Genomic DNA, 16,681 nt, shown 5'->3' with positions numbered 1-16,681 from the left:
GTCATTTTTCTTTTGTTCACAGATGATCAGTAGAATTGAATATGTGCATACAAAGAATTTTATACACAGAGACATTAAACCAGATAACTTCCTAATGGGTATCGGGCGTCACTGTAATAAGGTTAGTCTAATACTTTTTTGCATGAAAGAATGGAGGATGCTGAAATGGCAGTTCATGGAAATGCTGTGCAGCTTGAATTAATTGCTTGTCATTGCTAAACATGTCAATTATTTGCTGACATCTGTCAATTATTTGGCAACAGATAGGAATTTCAATCATAGTGCTAAATGCAGAAGTGAGCTATGGCCCCAACCTTTGGCCATATTTTAATTATGGAATTTAAGGATATAAATCAATATGTTGTCTAATGGACTCATAACTGAGTATGCAAGTTCACTCTGTTCAGTGATACTGTTGATTATTCAGAACCCATGAGTTGCAATAGCACCGCTTACCATAAACTGCGATTTCTTTTTCTCAACTGCATTTAGGCCAGCATGGTGAAGCCTTTACTACCAGCTACCTAGATATTAAAATTGGCTGTAACCAATCTATAGAGAAACCATTGACTTCTAATAGTAACACAAGCCTGTTGACTTAACTGCTTCCTTTGCTTTCACAAGCCTGTGAAAGTTCAAAGTGCAGTTAGTGTAGATATAGAATAACAGTCACAGACTTAAAGTACTGTACCTTTTTTTTTTACTAGAAGGGGATGATTTATTAATTTAGCTGGAGATGCATGTCTTTGTTGGATTTTTTTCTTGTCTAGACTGTGGGATTAAAATTCATTAAACTACATTGAGCTTGGACAGACAGGCAGCATTGGCAGTGCATTAAGCATGCTGTTGGATAGAAATTCTTAAGTGCAGGACAAATGTATGTGATTGATTATTTTATTGGGAGCAAGATACCCACCTGGTTCTTCATAGGCCTTCAGTGTTGACTCTTCAGATACGACTAGCTATAAAATGTTACCTTTGTTTGCCTGTATGGATGCCAACTTGGGACCATTACTTTAGAACCAAAAAACAAAACAACCACCATCACTGTTGAATTCTGTTTTAAAGGAGTTACAGTACACCAGTTAGGAACTTTGGGGAGGAGGGGTGAGAAAAAACAGCAGCACTCAAAAAAATTTAAGGTAAAATGCCTTCCTGTAATCCTATTTCTGTTAAATTTCATTTATCTCTAAATTTCACACTCTTAACATTCTGTTTCCCTAATGCAATCCAATTCTTTAACTTTCTGGCAAGAACTGGAAATATAGCAAGAACAATTAAACCAGTTAATGCAATTTTTCTTCTTCTGAGTCCCTTTCTCCACACTCTTGACAGTTGTAGTGGGCTGGCATTGTAGCTCCTTGTTTTTCTTTGAAGTGAAAGAATAGCCTGGAAAATGCTGTTGTGCTTTGATTAGGTGAGTTTGTTAGGATCATATTGAAAGATGTAAACCGCATCCCGTTTCTCATTCCCAGGGAGGCACTTGGAGTCTGTACCAAATACTTAAATGGAAAGCAGATGCCCACTATTTAACATTTCAAATAATGCTGGACATAGGAGTCTAAATCCCTTGGTTTAATCTAAGCAGAATTTAAATAAAATTTTGCTTTAGGTCTGTGTAAATAGCAGCGATCTCTCTCTCTTTCTGACTTTTGAAATTTGGTTTTAGATATAGTATGCAGTTTTCTTCCTGTAGCAAAAATGGAGGTAAACATTTTGTGTCTTTCATGAATTCTTTCAAAACACACCAGTTGCAGTAGGTTAGCTTGTTATGGTAATCTTGTTCCAGTAGATTTTTTTCATTATAAATGAATTTAAAATGTAGTATAAAATTGGAATGCTGCATTTCTCAAATTTGTTCTTAATTACATATTTAGGCGTGATTTCACTTCTAGCATAAGATCATCTCTGAGCTGTGCTAGAATAAGCCCTGCATGCTTATGATAGTGAACTTAAGGTGACTAAATGCCTTCTACCTCTTCCTTACTGAAGATTTACTTCCTACGTGTCATTTGGGGGAAGGGCAGTTTGTGGAGTCAAAGGATACTTTTGTACATGATATCCAAATTTCCTTCTTATAAAAGCCAAATGTTGCCATTGCTATCCCTTATTCAAGGCAGTGTCATTTTGAAGTGGCTCATGCTCAAAATTTAACTTGCCACATCTTCTAAATTTTTCCTGATAACATTATCTCTTCTGGAAAACTATAGTGCTTGGTGGAAGAAGGATGGCATTTGGCTACCCTATTCTTTCTCTAACGCCTCGGTGTTGCCTGTCTGCGCCAGCCATTGTTGCAATGTAAGCAATACTGTTTGATGCACTGCCACCCTCTATTGTTTGTTCAGTGTTTAGAATCTCCAGTGGGGAAGAGGAAAAGAAGCATGACTGTTAGTACTTCTCAGGACCCATCTTTCTCAGGATTAAACCAGGTCTGAAACTGTCTCCTATTCCAACCTCAATCCCAAACTCATATGCTTTTTTGTTTTGTTTCGGAAAACATGTAGACTTGCAAAAAGCACCTTTTGTTGGCATATTATTCAGACATACTTGGCAAACATGTAACATTACTAAGACGTTTTCCTTGTGGCGCTTGTTTAAACTATAAGGTTCTTATGCTGTCTCTTAAAATGTGAACAAAGTTAAGTATCACTTAACTATTCTAATGTTCTTGTTCTTGAGAAATAGCCCTGTGTTCAAAAATGCAGCAGCAAGGAGGATGTGCTGTGAGGGAATCACATATGCCTGCTTAAATGTACATGGTCTGTATCTGGATGTAGGAGGCCTCTTATCCCGTTCATTGACAGCATGATGTTTGTTTGAAAAAAATGAATTTCGGGTCTGGAAACATTCAAGACAAACTCTACTTCTTCCTTGTGTATTAGTATCTCTGATGGTTTATTCAAATGTAGAATAAGGGACAAGGATCATCTTGTTGCCAGTGGTACATTTAAACAGAATTATTTGATCATAGATCACTGGTAGTTTTGTATTTTTTAAAGCTTTGCTATATCCCAGAAAATGGGCACAAGGTGTCTTAAGCAGCTTTTTCATTTGCTTTTTAAGGCTGAACCTTATTCCACTTCTTTAGAGACCTAAGTTTTGAAAATGCAGTAAGTAAAATGGATTATCTTTTGATGATGCCTCTTCTTGGGCTAGCATTAACATCTACTTCAAATGGATGTTATTTAGTTTCTAAAGCTACACTGTAAGCCCTGGGTGTTGTGCAGTTTAAGAGTTTTAACTTCTTAGCTTGCTCTAAAATTACTTTAGTTGTTGAAAAGGGAAGGAGGAATTGGGCCTTAAGTATGGTGCTACTCATGAATATTACTACTTATGACTAGTGATGCTTTTGTGTCAGGATGCTGGTGCTGGACAGGAAAATTTAGCTCTGGTGGGAACTTTTATTCCAGTTCAGATAGGTGATGTCGGTCCCTGGTCTGGACTGGGACCAGAGAAGTAGACAAAGTTGATTCTAATTAGGAGCTCCCGGCCTGCTACTTCCTCTACAAAATATAAAACAATAAAAACCTACACTATTCATTCAATTACTAATTGCCATGTCTAATTTGGCCCATAGTACTCCACTTGCAACTGAACCAGTTTGTCTTCCACAGCCTTATTCCTTGCCTGGTAACGGCCCTTTTCAACACCCTCCTCAGCAGAGAGGCTAACTTTGCAAACGAGCTTCAAGTTTATTGCCATGGAAGAGGGTGTGTGGAAAACAAGTCCATGTTTTTTCATTCACCTGCCTTTTGCCACTGGGTCATACTCTTTCAGAAATGGTTGGGAGGGGGTGTTTTCATCTCCAGAATTGGGTGCCTCACATTATCCAAATTGCTAATGCATATTGCTTCAAAATATTGCTTCACTCTGTTAGTGAAAATTATCAGAAATGAAGGAATGTATTGCAGATGATAAATATGCAGGGTCTCATATTCCAGTCTGCCATATATTAGTGCACTAGCCTCACTAAAGATTGAGGTTCCTATGAGAGTAATTTTAAGTGAGTTCTCCCCTAAAAACTCACATGGAAATGAAGACCACCTATTTTGTGCTAGTATGGAAAGAGGCATTTTGGAAAAGCCCCAAACTGCTGGTCTGAAATAGCATCTTCATTTAGATCAAGAACATTTTTTCCACATTGCATTTATCAGTAAAACTGTTGTCCAGAAAATGTTTTAATAATAAGATTTTGATAATTTACATCAGGCACCCCCAAACTCGGCCCTCCAGCTGTTTTTGGACCACAATTCCCATCATCCCTGACCTGTCCTGTTAGCTAGGGATTGTGGGAGTTGTAGTCCCAAAGCAGCTGGAGGGCTGAGTTTGGGGATGCCTGATTTACATCATAGATGCGTCTCTGAAGACCCTATCTTGGTACCTGTATATCACAACATTTGAACAAGTTTTAGTGAAGCAGTCTTGTCATTTATGCTAGTAGAGAGGAGGACATTCAGAGTAGTATTTGATAACTGTGGAAATTGCAAGTTGTGACAGTTACTCATTTGGGTCAGTAGTTCATTCTATATGTAGTTGCTTCCAGTTATTCATTTGTGATAGATGATTAGAGTACTTTTGTCTGCATCCGCTCATAGCTTGAAACAATTCTTAATTCTTTTTAAATGCTGCTTTCCTTATTCTTGGTTCTGTATGCCTTAATTGAACTGTGATAAGTGTAGAAACCAAGAAAAATAAATTACAAAGTATATCCATAAAAGCATTGGCAACCTGAAAAAGACAACTGCTTTGAAGTAGTTTTTGGGTTTTTTTTTTAAAGTAAAAACTTGCATATTAGAACTTAGTTTTCTATCAGGTGTTCTCTTCTGAAGAGTTTTTAGAATTATTTCTCCCCTTTAAACTGCTGCTTACTTGGTATAGGAGTCTGACTTAAAAACTTAGTATAATTTAAATAATTTGCACACTTTAAAAGTTAAGTATGGTTAAACATATATTGATGCAGCCGTATAGGTCTATACAGTGGTGCCTCGCAAGACGAAAATAATCCGTTCCGCGAGTCTCTTCATCTAGCGGTTTCTTCGTCTTGCGAAGCAACCCTATTAGTGGCTTAGCGGATTAGCGCTATTAGCGGTTTAGCGGCTATTAAAGGCTTAGCGGCTAAAAGGCTATTAAAGGCTTAGCGGATTAGAAAAAGGGGGGGAGCGAAAAAAATTGCAAGACTTGCAAGACGTTTTCGTCTTGCGAAGCAAGCCCATAGGGAAATTCGTCTTGCAAAGCGCATCGAAAAACGGAAAGCCCTTTCGTCTAGCGGGTTTTTCGTCTTGCGAGGCATTCGTCTTGCGGGGCACCACTGTAGGTCTTTTCTAACTTGTTCTCCGTAGAGCCGAAGCGGATAAATTATTGTTATTTTATTTCTCTTTTATTTTTATTTATTAAGTTTCTCTACCTCCCTTCACCTGAAGATCGCAGGGTGGTTTACAATATAAAAATACAAAAAAAAAAAAATATTGCCATAGTAAAAAACAAAAACAGAATTCCCCCCACCCCATTTAAAAGGCTATAGATTGTTTAAAAAGGGGAGCGGGTGGTGCTGTGATCAAAACCACTGAGCCTGTTGTTCTTCCTGATAGGAAGGCTAGTGGTCCGAATCCGTGCAACGGGGTGAGCTCCCATTGCTCTGTCCCAGCTTCTGCCAACCTAGCAGTTCGAAAGCACACCAAAATAGATAAATAGGTACCACTGCGATGGGAAGTTAAACAGCATTTCCGTGCGCTCTGGCTTTTGTCACGGTGTTCCATTGCGCCAGAAGTGGTTTAGTCATGCTGCCCACATGACCCGGAAAGCTGTTTGTGGACAAACTCCCTCAGCCTTAAGCAAGATGAGCGCTGCACCCATAGTCACCTTTGGCTGGACTTAACCGTCCATGGGTCTTATACCTTTACTTCTACCTTTTAGATTGTTTAATTGGCTGAAGGCCCAGGAGAACAGGAATGTTTTTGCCTGGTGCCTAAATATTGAGCCTCTCTGAGGAAATCATTCAACAAGTGAGGATACACCCCAGAAAAGGCCTGGAGATAAAGGGCCTTTCCTACATACTAGTCGAGATGTCTGTGATGAGATGAATCGAAGTTCAGGAATTGTATCTTGCTTTGGTATAGAAAAGTTGGTAAGAGGTTTATCCTGTGGCAGTCAAATGTTGAATTCTACCATGGATGTATTTAACTACCGTATTTCACCACATAATGGCCACCTTTTTAATGAGATTTTTCTTTTAAAAGGGAAGGGTGCAACTATTACACTGTGGCAACTTTTACGCAGTGAAATAACGGTAAGAAGCAACAACATGCTATGGACTCCGGTTTCTTTAAGAGGGCAATGGTACAATACAAAGCAAACGGCACAGACATTGTCCTTTCCATTCGAAATCTTGCCTTCTCCATGTGCGAAGTTCTGTCAAAAGAAGAGGCGGCTTCAGTTGTCAATTAAAGTTATTTCTTCCTGGGTTTCTCATTCCCTTTCAATGCTATTTGCTCGTGCAGAGGTGGAGGAAGGAATCACGGATGGGTGGTGGAGGAGGCTGCTCGCCCGCTGCTTCCTCTTCTTGGCTAGGGTGGCCCCGGGCCGCAAGCTCAGGTTGGTGGCAGTTAACAGCAGCCTGGGCCTGGCTTTGCCTGGCCTCCTCCAGCTGGCAACCCAACGAGGGCCCGGACTCCCACCCTCACCCCCTCAGGAGCCTGCTGTGCCACCCCTTGGCTCGCATCAGAGTTATACCCTGCTACTATTATGCCGTGAATACTTTTGGAACAAATTTTAAGGTATCCAAATGGGTGGTGCAACTGTTATGCAGTGGTGACCATTACACGGTGAAATATGGTAGTGGTTTTAAAAAAATTAATCCCGCTCTTCAGCAAAAAAGGTACCCAGAGCAGCTTATAAATGACTTTAAAAAGAACTTAATTTCTGCCTTCAAGCTTATAGCCTAAAAAGACAAAACAAAAGGAAAGAGTGGAAAAACAAACAAACTTAGGTTCAAGTTGTAAGCTATAATTTTTAGTGACTGATTGGGAAAATGATAACAAAAACATCAGGGAAGCGAATTGAAAAATTTGAGTAGATTAGCTTTGAGCTATTAAGTAAGTGGCAGAAAAGCAAATTTATTGGAGAAACTAAAGCCAGAACACAATTGAATAAAATTGTGCCTCTCTTTTTCCTAGTGCATAATTTTTTTTACCTAACACCTAGGTTTGAGACCAATGACTCAATCATATACCGGTCTACTCAGAAGTAAGCATTCAGTTCAATGGGGCTTGCTGCTAGGTAAAATACGTGTAGAATCTGCCACCTAATTTTCCTTAGCCGATTTAGGAATATGAGTGTTCTTTGTTTGGATTAGTTATGATTCATACGACAGTGCTCCTCTTAGGCTTAATTATAGCTAAACTTGATTTTGTTAGATCCAGCGTTTCTAACAAATGCATTTTAAAGACATGGATGTAGTTTCCAAGCACTGGCTGGAATCCATTAAATCCATTTCATTTTTTTTTAAAGTTATTCCTTATTGACTTTGGGTTGGCCAAAAAGTACCGGGACAACAGGACAAGGCAACATATACCATATAGAGAAGACAAAAATCTCACTGGCACAGCCAGATACGCCAGCATCAATGCACATCTCGGCATTGAACAGAGGTAAGGTCCAAGCAATTTCTGTAATGATGCTAGAAGTTGTAAATATTTGGGATCTTGAATGAACAAAACCTAAATGAATTTTAATTTCTAGCTAAAGAAATTAGCTAAGAAATGAAGGTGGATTAAATGTTCTCAACAGTTTTGTATCTTCTTGTTAAAATGATTCCCTCACAACAATTTCAGTAAACTAGGATCTGTCAAAGCCTGTTTTACAAATAAAACAATCCATTTCTTTCCATCTGGATGACACAATGTAAAATTCCCCAAACCAAGATTCTGTTCTTTAGTTTTGGTAAAGTATTATACTGCTAGTGTTTGGGTTTCTGTGTATGCCAGTTGTTTTGAATGGGGAGAGCTTGTTCTTACTATGTTTAAAACTATTTTGGTTGTTTAAATTTTAGTTGCCTAGTTCTTGCTTCTAGAAAGATGGCTGAATAATCTAGGTAGATTTCCATGACTCATTGAAAATGCTAAACTCTGCTTAGAGCACATTCCTATCTTGTGGTACTATTCTGCTTCTAGACTTCTAGGTCCTCATTCCCAAAATCAAATGTAGAATCTCATTGAACCCAAACAACTAAATTTGTTTATAACTCAGGTTATGTATTGGTATGTTGGCAGTTTTATTGACTACCAGCTTCCTTTCAAACCATTCTAAGTCCTCAGGTGGCAAGTGCTTTTATACCTTTTAAGCATAAACTAAAAAAAAACCCACACACACACAAAAAAACCCCCTGCCTCTTCCTCCACAGTCGTCGTGATGATATGGAGTCACTAGGATACGTATTGATGTACTTTAACAGAACCAGCCTGCCGTGGCAAGGATTAAAGGTATGTCATGAAATTTTACTTGAGGCTTATATTCTGCCCCCAATCCATCACTCCCACTAGTGTAGTAGAGAACACTGCTACACATAGTACTGTATACTTGGCTCAATTGTTAAAAAGTCCTCATAACTCCATGGTGTCAAATGTTTTCTCCACGTATCTTGAATAAAACAAACACAGTATGCTTAATGCACAATAACCATATGATGTAGGCATTAGACTGCAATAAATGGCATTCAGCTACATTCAAAACTTAATACCAGATTGACCTTCATTTCCTTTGCAATATATTGTGGTACTGTGGTACCTCGGGTTAAGAACTTAATTCGTTCTGGAGATCTGTTCTTAACCTGAAGCACCACTTCAGCTAATGGGGCCTCCTGCTGTCGCTGTGCCTCCGTTGCATGATTTCTGTTCTCAACCTGAAGCAAAGTTCTTAACCCCAGGTAATATTTCTGGGTTAGCAGAGTCTGTAACCTGAAGCGTATGTAACCCGAGGTACCACTGTACTTGGAGATTTCATATAAAGCCTTTTCCATCAAGGTTCTGTCCATCTGATATTTGCAGCTGTCCTTGTGTCACATATATTTATCCATGTGTCCCACAGGCTGCAACAAAGAAACAGAAATATGAAAAGATTAGTGAAAAGAAGATGTCTACTCCTGTTGAAGTTTTGTGTAAGGTGAGAGAAAAGCTGTTGTTAAGAACGTAAACTGCTTTGGCAAGGAGCTATCTTTTCATTAGTAAAGTAGCCAAGAACTCTTAGACACAATATAAATTCTTTTCCTTGTTTTCCCGCTCTTAAAAAACAAAACTTGCAATAATCCAGAACTGATGTCTTGCATTTAAGACCTACGAGAATCTTTTCTGTAAGTCACTGTTTGACTAATTCTGTTTGCAGGGTTTTCCTGCAGAATTTGCAATGTATCTGAACTACTGTCGTGGCTTGCGCTTTGAAGAGGCTCCTGACTACATGTATCTGAGGCAGTTATTCCGTATCCTTTTCAGGTCAGTGGGGCTGAGGGTACCACAAAACCTTTGAGCATAACAGTGATAAACTAGCAAGTGCTTAGAACTAGAAAAAAAGTTCTGCTGACTTTTTATCAGATTTAACAGAAACCCGTAGCCCTCACCAGGATAGCCTTAATCTCTTCATCTGGTTGAGGATTAGCCTGTCACCAGCAGCACTGAAAACAAATATAACATGCATTATCTTCAAACACTCACCCAGATCAGAGTCAGTTTTTGTTTTGTTTTTTAAATTGAGTAAATGCATGAATTATCTGTAAAAGATCAAATCTAGTATTTCAGCTGAAGAAACTACCTTTATTTCATTGACCACTTCAGTTAACTTGATTTGTCAAGAGTGGAAAGCCAAGCAGCATTTAAAGATATATGGCTGCAATAAAACAGTTCATGATGTCACATTTCCCAGGGCAATGGGGTTGTAAGCAAAATTTGCCCCAAATTTACAAGCTGGTTGGATGAATGTAGGCCTTGTGTTTTAGAAAGAATATGGACATACTGGGAAGGGGAATGGTCCTTGTATACTAAAATGGTTTTGTATCTGAAATTCCATGTTACTACCCAAGGTTCAAGCGGGTTTGTATGTGTAAGTTGTACATTAATTACAATGTAAGCTGTCCTTACCGTTTATAAATGTTGAATTGCTCAAAATGGATTACAGCTTTAATGCAGACTATTATAATAGAAAATGACGAAGATCCCAAGTGTCACATGTGATGGGACTCTTTGGATCTTGGCCAATACTTTGTAAATGACTGCTAAGTGGCTTTCAAACTTGCTGCGAAGAGATTTTTTTATTATTAATCCACCACACTACTCAATCTTCAAGTGTTTTACAAAGCATTATTAATTTTAGGCTTCAGTAAAATTTGTCTGTTATATAATGGCAGTGTAGGTATTGCATTGCAGTGAATATTCTGCTTTCTTTTTCTGCTCACTAGGACTCTGAATCACCAATATGACTACACATTTGACTGGACAATGTTAAAGCAGAAAGCAGCACAGCAGGCAGCCTCTTCCAGTGGGCAGGGGCAGCAAGCCCAAACCCCCACAGGCAAGCAAACTGACAAATCCAAGAGTAACATGAAAGGTTAGTAGCCAAGAACCAAGTGACGTTACAGTCCAAAAATAATAAACACTAATTTGGATGTCGGTGAAGTTAAGTGTTAGATCAAGGAGGCCATTAAAAACATACATTTGGCTATTTAGTATTAAAGAAAACGGACGTCCTTGGAAAATTTGACTACTAACTTTAAACCAAGTGTCCTTGTTTTTCATATCATTTCTTTGGGGATGTTGGGTCATTTTAACCACTGCATCTTCTGCTCCCGCATTAACCCCTCTTCAAAACTGGCTTGGTGTTGGGAACATGACAAACAGTATGATCCAAAATCCTAGACCTAACACTTTTTAAGAGGAAAGCCTTCTGTTTACTTTTTCTATTGGGTCAGCATTTAGAAGCTTTGGTACGGGTACCTTTATTCTTGCATCCAAAATGAAGATGGAAAACTAGGCATGATCTCACTTGGAGTTCTGCCTAAAGCACTTGTGTGATGGATTTTTATTCCTTGGCATAGATAGTGTTAATTTTCCATCTTCAATTACAAATCCAGGCATGGATTATCCTGTGGGGTGAACTAATAAGGGGACTCTTTAATTTAAATTGAATTTTAACTGTCCATTACTTTAAGTTTTTGCTTTTATCAAAATGTGGATTCAAATGAAAACTGAATTTAATATGTTTTCAACACTGACACCTCTTAAACTGGTTTTCTATGAAGACCAGACCATGGGAGAACTTCTGTCCAAAGGTTAATAAATACAGCCCAGTACTGTATATCCTGGGCTTTTGTGGCTATAGGTGAGCCATGTCCTTTATCAGGTTGGCTTGTTACCCACAAAGGAGCTCACTCTGCTCCTTCCTAGAATGGGGGTTCCAAGATCTCTTAGGGTGATGCACAGGATGGGGAAGAGCTGAGGCAGCTTCAAGAGGTGACATCTACAAATTCCAAATGGTGGATGCCACATCTGCAGTAATTCAGGTTTAAATGGAACCCATTTTACAGCAGGAAGGTGGACAGTAAGATAGCTAGGAGCTGAGCCTGCTGCCAACCTGTGGTGGGAATGGATAGGGTTGTACTTGTCATAGGGGACCATCATGCCAGTCCTTGAATAAAGAGTCTGAAAAACAATCCTAGTGGGGGTGGTGGGGTGGTGGAATACACCTATTCCAGACAAGAAAGAATGAGGTGGAGCTCACAATGTGCTGGAGGAAATAGTAGAAAATCTCTCAAATTTTATTGTGCACTTAACACATTTGAAGCGTAGCCATTCACTATTGTCTTCTGAATAAGGTGTTAAAGGGGGAAGGGGGACAATGAAGGTCTATGAGTTAGTGAAGACTTCACTCTTCTTGAGAAGCAGAGTCTCCAAAAATGCCAGAAACTGGGGTGTCTGAAGAGAAGAGAAGCCTTCAGTGAAGCACTTTGAGACAAGACTGTGATGATTGTACCTACCTGTACTTAACATGGAATAAAGTGAACTTACCTGCTGAAATTGGTTTGCATCCTGGTATCCGTGGGGCAGACAACGTCAAAAGATAATAGAATGGTACAAAGAGGTCTGGGCCAAAGGGACTACAAGTCTTCATAGATTTGAGCATCCAGTTCTTGGCTTTAGCAGACAAACAACCTATGTTTTACCATATTCATCCACTGAGTTCACTTGAGTTGCCTTGTAAGTCCTATTTTGTAGTCTCAAGTCCTTGAATACTGCAATTTGCTCAATTCACAAATGGTAAACATTATTACTCTTACCAGCTGAACTTGAATTACTACTTTTCATAAAATGGAAAAAATAGTCTGTCCAGTAATAAGCAAATGCTTCTGAAAAGTCTGCTTAATCTTAAAGCAGATAATCTTGATCAGTGCCTTTACATGAGGAGACGGAGACAGACAGACAGCAGAAAGCACTAATTTCGCATTTCTCCACCAAGTACAAATAATTCTGTAGGGCCAGAGGAATGTGAGTTGAACAAAACTTGAGATTGCTGGCTATTTTGTTATTCTGAGGTGGGGCAGAGAAGTGGATGCAACACAGAGAAGAAACTCAAGGCAGGTAGGGAAAGGACAGCTTTGTTTGCTCTTCTTAGCATCTAGGGTTGGTTACAATTAGCTGTTACACGACTTTCTGGCAAATAGAAGGCTCTTATTGGAAAATAAATTCTTCCAGTGTTAAACAAAATAATCAGGGGGGAGGTGTATTAAATGGAAACAGTGGGACAAAGAAGCAAGGCCTGGTTTTCAGAATGAAATGTAAGAAATGCTTCTCAAGAAGAAATGACTTCATATGATGTGGACCTATGTGAACACTCTGGATCATCTGGTTAGTAAACATTTTTGCACTTTTCTTATTTATTGTACCCACATATTGCTGTGCTAATATAAGCAGAGCATATTGGGGTGGATTATTTTGGAGTTTCAATGTACAATTAATTAGTGAATTTATGGGACTATGTTAATTGCACTCTTGCTGCTGCTGTAGGACCTCTGATATTATTGATTGTTCGGCATAAGCAAATACTCTGGTTGAAGATTGTGCAACACTTGTTATGCCATAGTGGGGGAAAAAATCACTATTTAATTTGCTTTTGAGAAGGCTGACACATTGTTAAATATGAGCTTATATTTGGCTTTTTCCTTGTAAATATTTTGAAGTGACATCCACAGCAGACGAAGCCTCTGAATAAGAATTTATGAATGCAAACATTGTTGTCTTAAAGGATGGTCACATCCCGTATTTATAGCAAACATTACTTGTTTTAGAGCAAAACAGCTCCGCAGAATGTAATAGTTTCCCATAAACACAATTCCTACGTGCTTTAAGCATATCCCAGCTCTATGGACCAGTGTGTGTGTGTGTGTGTGTGTGTGTGTGTGTGTGTGTTTTAAAGAATGGGTCTGGCAAATTTTACAATTAAAGCAAGTGTACTCAATTACAGAAGTTGACTTTTCATTGTTTTTGTTTCAGGGTCCATATAAGAGGTTATAACTATCCGTTTGCAACATCTACAGCTTCATAGTCATCTGCTGGTGCCACCAAAACCAGCAGTGCTGCAACTTAAATACATATTGGACAATAAACTGCATGCTTCAAACAAGATATCTTCATCCAATTGGAACCATGGATGATTTCATAATAGTAGTTGATGAAAAATGCTCTGTTTGTTAGTGCAACTAACCCTTTTGTGGGTGATCAGAATAAAATCTTTATTGGCACAGGTCAGTAATTATGACCAGGCTTTTATTTCATAAATCAAAATAGCCATTGCTGAAAGTTACTGATTATGAGTGTGAATAGTATGCAAAAAACAACAAAACAAAAACAAAAAACAAAAACAAGAATGGAAACTTGCTAGCTTGGCTTACTGGGTGGAGCAACATAATGATTCAGCAAAAATCTCTTTAGCTGAAAGCAGATGTTGGATTTATTTTTCAGAATATCTGATGTTAAGAACTCAACTTGGGAGAGGCAGGGGTGAAAACTTAAAAGTTTGTAGCAGCCAGAAGCAATTCTGCAAATGTACAGTGCATAAGATCTGCATGATGGAGGAAACATGAAATGCCACAGATTTTATTTAATGGATCTTTTAGCCTACTGGAAATAAGCCACATTGAATACAGTAGGGCTTCTGAGCAAATATGCATAGGTTCAGGCTGTTGATGAAAGAGAAGAGTGTCTGAGATGAAGAAAACACTGAAATTTCAAAATACTTCTACAGCCAACTTGCTTTGACTTTAATGAAGAGAGCAGGTGGATTTAAACTAATTCTTCCCCAAGATACAGCTGACGTCAGCTGCTCTGACCTGTTGCACAGTTTGTTTATGAACTGGCCTATTCTAATGAAGAAAGATTGTTTTGAAGAAAACAATCACCACGCAGATGGAATTAGCAACTTTTCATCATTTCCTGAAGTAAAAAAAAGGTAGACTGCTTGGAATCTTGAAATCTAATTCATCACTTGTGTTACACAAAGATTACTGATGCTGTCAAAAATTTGGAAAGAAGACCACGATCTTGAAGAAAAATGTGCCAACAGAATTCAGTTGCGATATAAATCAAGCATTAAATTAACTTAATCTTCCTTGCCTATATTTTAATCCTGAATGCAGGTTAGATGCCTGACTGATGAATAAGACATTGTGACATAAGCTTTCTTCAGTAAACTCGCCTGTAACCTCAGCGCTAGAGGTTGACTAGTCAAGGTATACATACCTGTTCCTTAACTTTTTTAAAGAGGGCCACTCACTCCAGTGAACTGGTGAAAGCTTTTGTTAAGCACCTGGAGACACAAGTCCCCCCTCCCCAAGAACTAAACCAGCTTTTCACAGCAAAGCCGCCTCAGCAGGTAGAGAGAGTGCTATTGGCTTCGTTTGAAATTCGGCAGTCAAAGATGAAAAATGAACTAGGAAATGAAAAAGCAATTTTTTCTTTGTTCCAGTCTATAAATAAGTTGATGGTTTTTATTTGAAGGACATTGTAAATAGGAAATTATACGCTATTTGAGTTTGTATTTTAATAAAAGTATAGTTTTGGTTTTTTATGTTATCTATAAACATTGTAAGCAAAGAGTTAATCTATTAAATAAGCATTGTACCAAAAGCCACTTATTAAAAAGTATAATATGGAAAGTTTCATATCTACCTATATAGTTTTGAAGATTCTGTTTAGTTCAATATTGCTTAGTTCATCACAGCCACAGGCTTGTGGTTTACTGTAATTTTAGAATGAAAGGATTCCGTTAATATATTTAGATAGTGGAATTGTCACAATTGTCAGTTTACTTTCATTCACGTACATAGAAAGGCAGTGCAAGAAGTAGTTTTATGCTTGTATTCAACTTTGCATTGTGTATTCAGGTGAAATTTCTATCAAACCCAACTCCTAAAACACCAAGACACTACTGTGGCCACGAAGAGTTGGCTTTGACAGTATTTTTTCATCTTGTTTTGCTTTGTTTCTTGACTAGTAATTGTTTCGACTGGTAAACTTCCATCTCCAAAATACCACTGCAGACTGGAGCTGAATCCCCTTAATGTAACAAAATGTATGGACCTTTGGAGGAGTATTTAGTTTCACTTCTGATTTTGCTAGTATTTAGTTTGGCTCAATACCCTGTGTAGAACAATATGAATGTAGCCAGACAAAGATGGTCATGGAAACATAGGAAGCCTGGTTTGCTAAACAAAAAACCCTTTTGTCTATGGGGACATCAGTATCCTAGATACAAAATCTTAGATACGGTGTTTGTGTTTAACCCCTTTTAGGTCCTGTACAATAGCCGCTCCGATGTGTTTTGAAAGTAGCTGGTTTACCTCCAAGAAAGTTGTAGGGTTTAATAAAGGTTATACACTATAACTGGAGTATGTCTCACAAGTTCACTTCAGACTAGAAAGTTGAGTCAGTATATTCTGTGTGAATATGCACCACCAAGTATATTTAAGCAACCAGTTGAGGTGCAGGGACGCTTTCTCTAGGTAGAACTAAGGAAACTTGCTTGAAAGTATTGCTCAGTTGAGAAGGGAAACCGAGATGTGCACTGCTTCTTGAGGAAAAGCTAAGTGCAGCAGGAGCAAAGTAAAGGCTGTGCTGAAGTAATGTGTTAAGAGCTATCAGAGTAAGAAAGCTAATAGAATTGTAGCGTCTAACAACACAATAACAAGCTCTTCTCTCAATATTACCTTTCTAGACAGTTTTCTTTTTGTGGGTGAGAAAAGGGGGATTCTGAATGTGAACAGTAAGGGGAGGGGTATTGAAGGGTGACATCACTTTAACTGCAACATCTCATGATGACATGCACATGTACAGTTATAGAAATTGCATGTTTTCTAATTTCACCCTAAACCGTGCTCTTCAATGGAGGTGTTCACACAGTTAGCTGTAAGCCAGTGATGTGCATACCACTGGGAGTCAGCCTTAATTTGGACATAAATATTGTGCTACCTGCTGCTTTGGTGATTACTTAGTAGGCTTCCCTTTGTTTTTCACATTGGTAGTAATGGGAAAGGCAGTGGCAATGCACTTGGGGAGGGAGCAGTTGGAACACTAGTTCTTGTGTTGCAATATCATTGAACACCTGAAACTTGGGGGTGGGGGACGACTTTCTGGAAAAGGTAAAATCT

General features: G+C 38.5%; 1 protein-coding gene across 10 annotated transcripts in view; it reads left to right on the top strand.

Annotated features, from left to right (window-relative positions):
* The window catches only part of CSNK1A1 (casein kinase 1 alpha 1), a gene marked incomplete at its 3' end in the record, with an annotated part of 39,161 nt that overhangs the window by 15,761 nt on the left and 6,719 nt on the right, over positions 1-16,681 (top strand). For 2 of the 10 annotated variants that reach the window (XM_081178665.1, XM_081178671.1), the window contains exons 4-10: positions 23-121; positions 2,346-2,429; positions 7,507-7,646; positions 8,399-8,477; positions 9,082-9,156; positions 9,376-9,482; positions 10,442-10,554. In XM_081178665.1, the coding sequence (XP_081034791.1) occupies positions 23-121; positions 2,346-2,429; positions 7,507-7,646; positions 8,399-8,477; positions 9,082-9,156; positions 9,376-9,482; positions 10,442-10,554 (697 nt within the window). Of the gene's footprint in view, positions 1-22; positions 122-2,345; positions 2,430-7,506; positions 7,647-8,398; positions 8,478-9,081; positions 9,157-9,375; positions 9,483-10,441; positions 10,596-11,921; positions 13,123-13,529; positions 15,116-16,681 lie in introns of those variants that run through there. The other 8 variants (XM_081178668.1, XM_081178667.1, XR_014003915.1 and 5 more) reach the window with 7 other exon arrangements.

Source organism: Podarcis bocagei (genome assembly GCF_964188305.1).
Source record: "Podarcis bocagei genome assembly, chromosome: 2".
Taxonomy (NCBI): Eukaryota; Metazoa; Chordata; class Lepidosauria; order Squamata; family Lacertidae; genus Podarcis; species Podarcis bocagei.
This window is presented reverse-complemented; position numbering and strand designations above follow the sequence as displayed.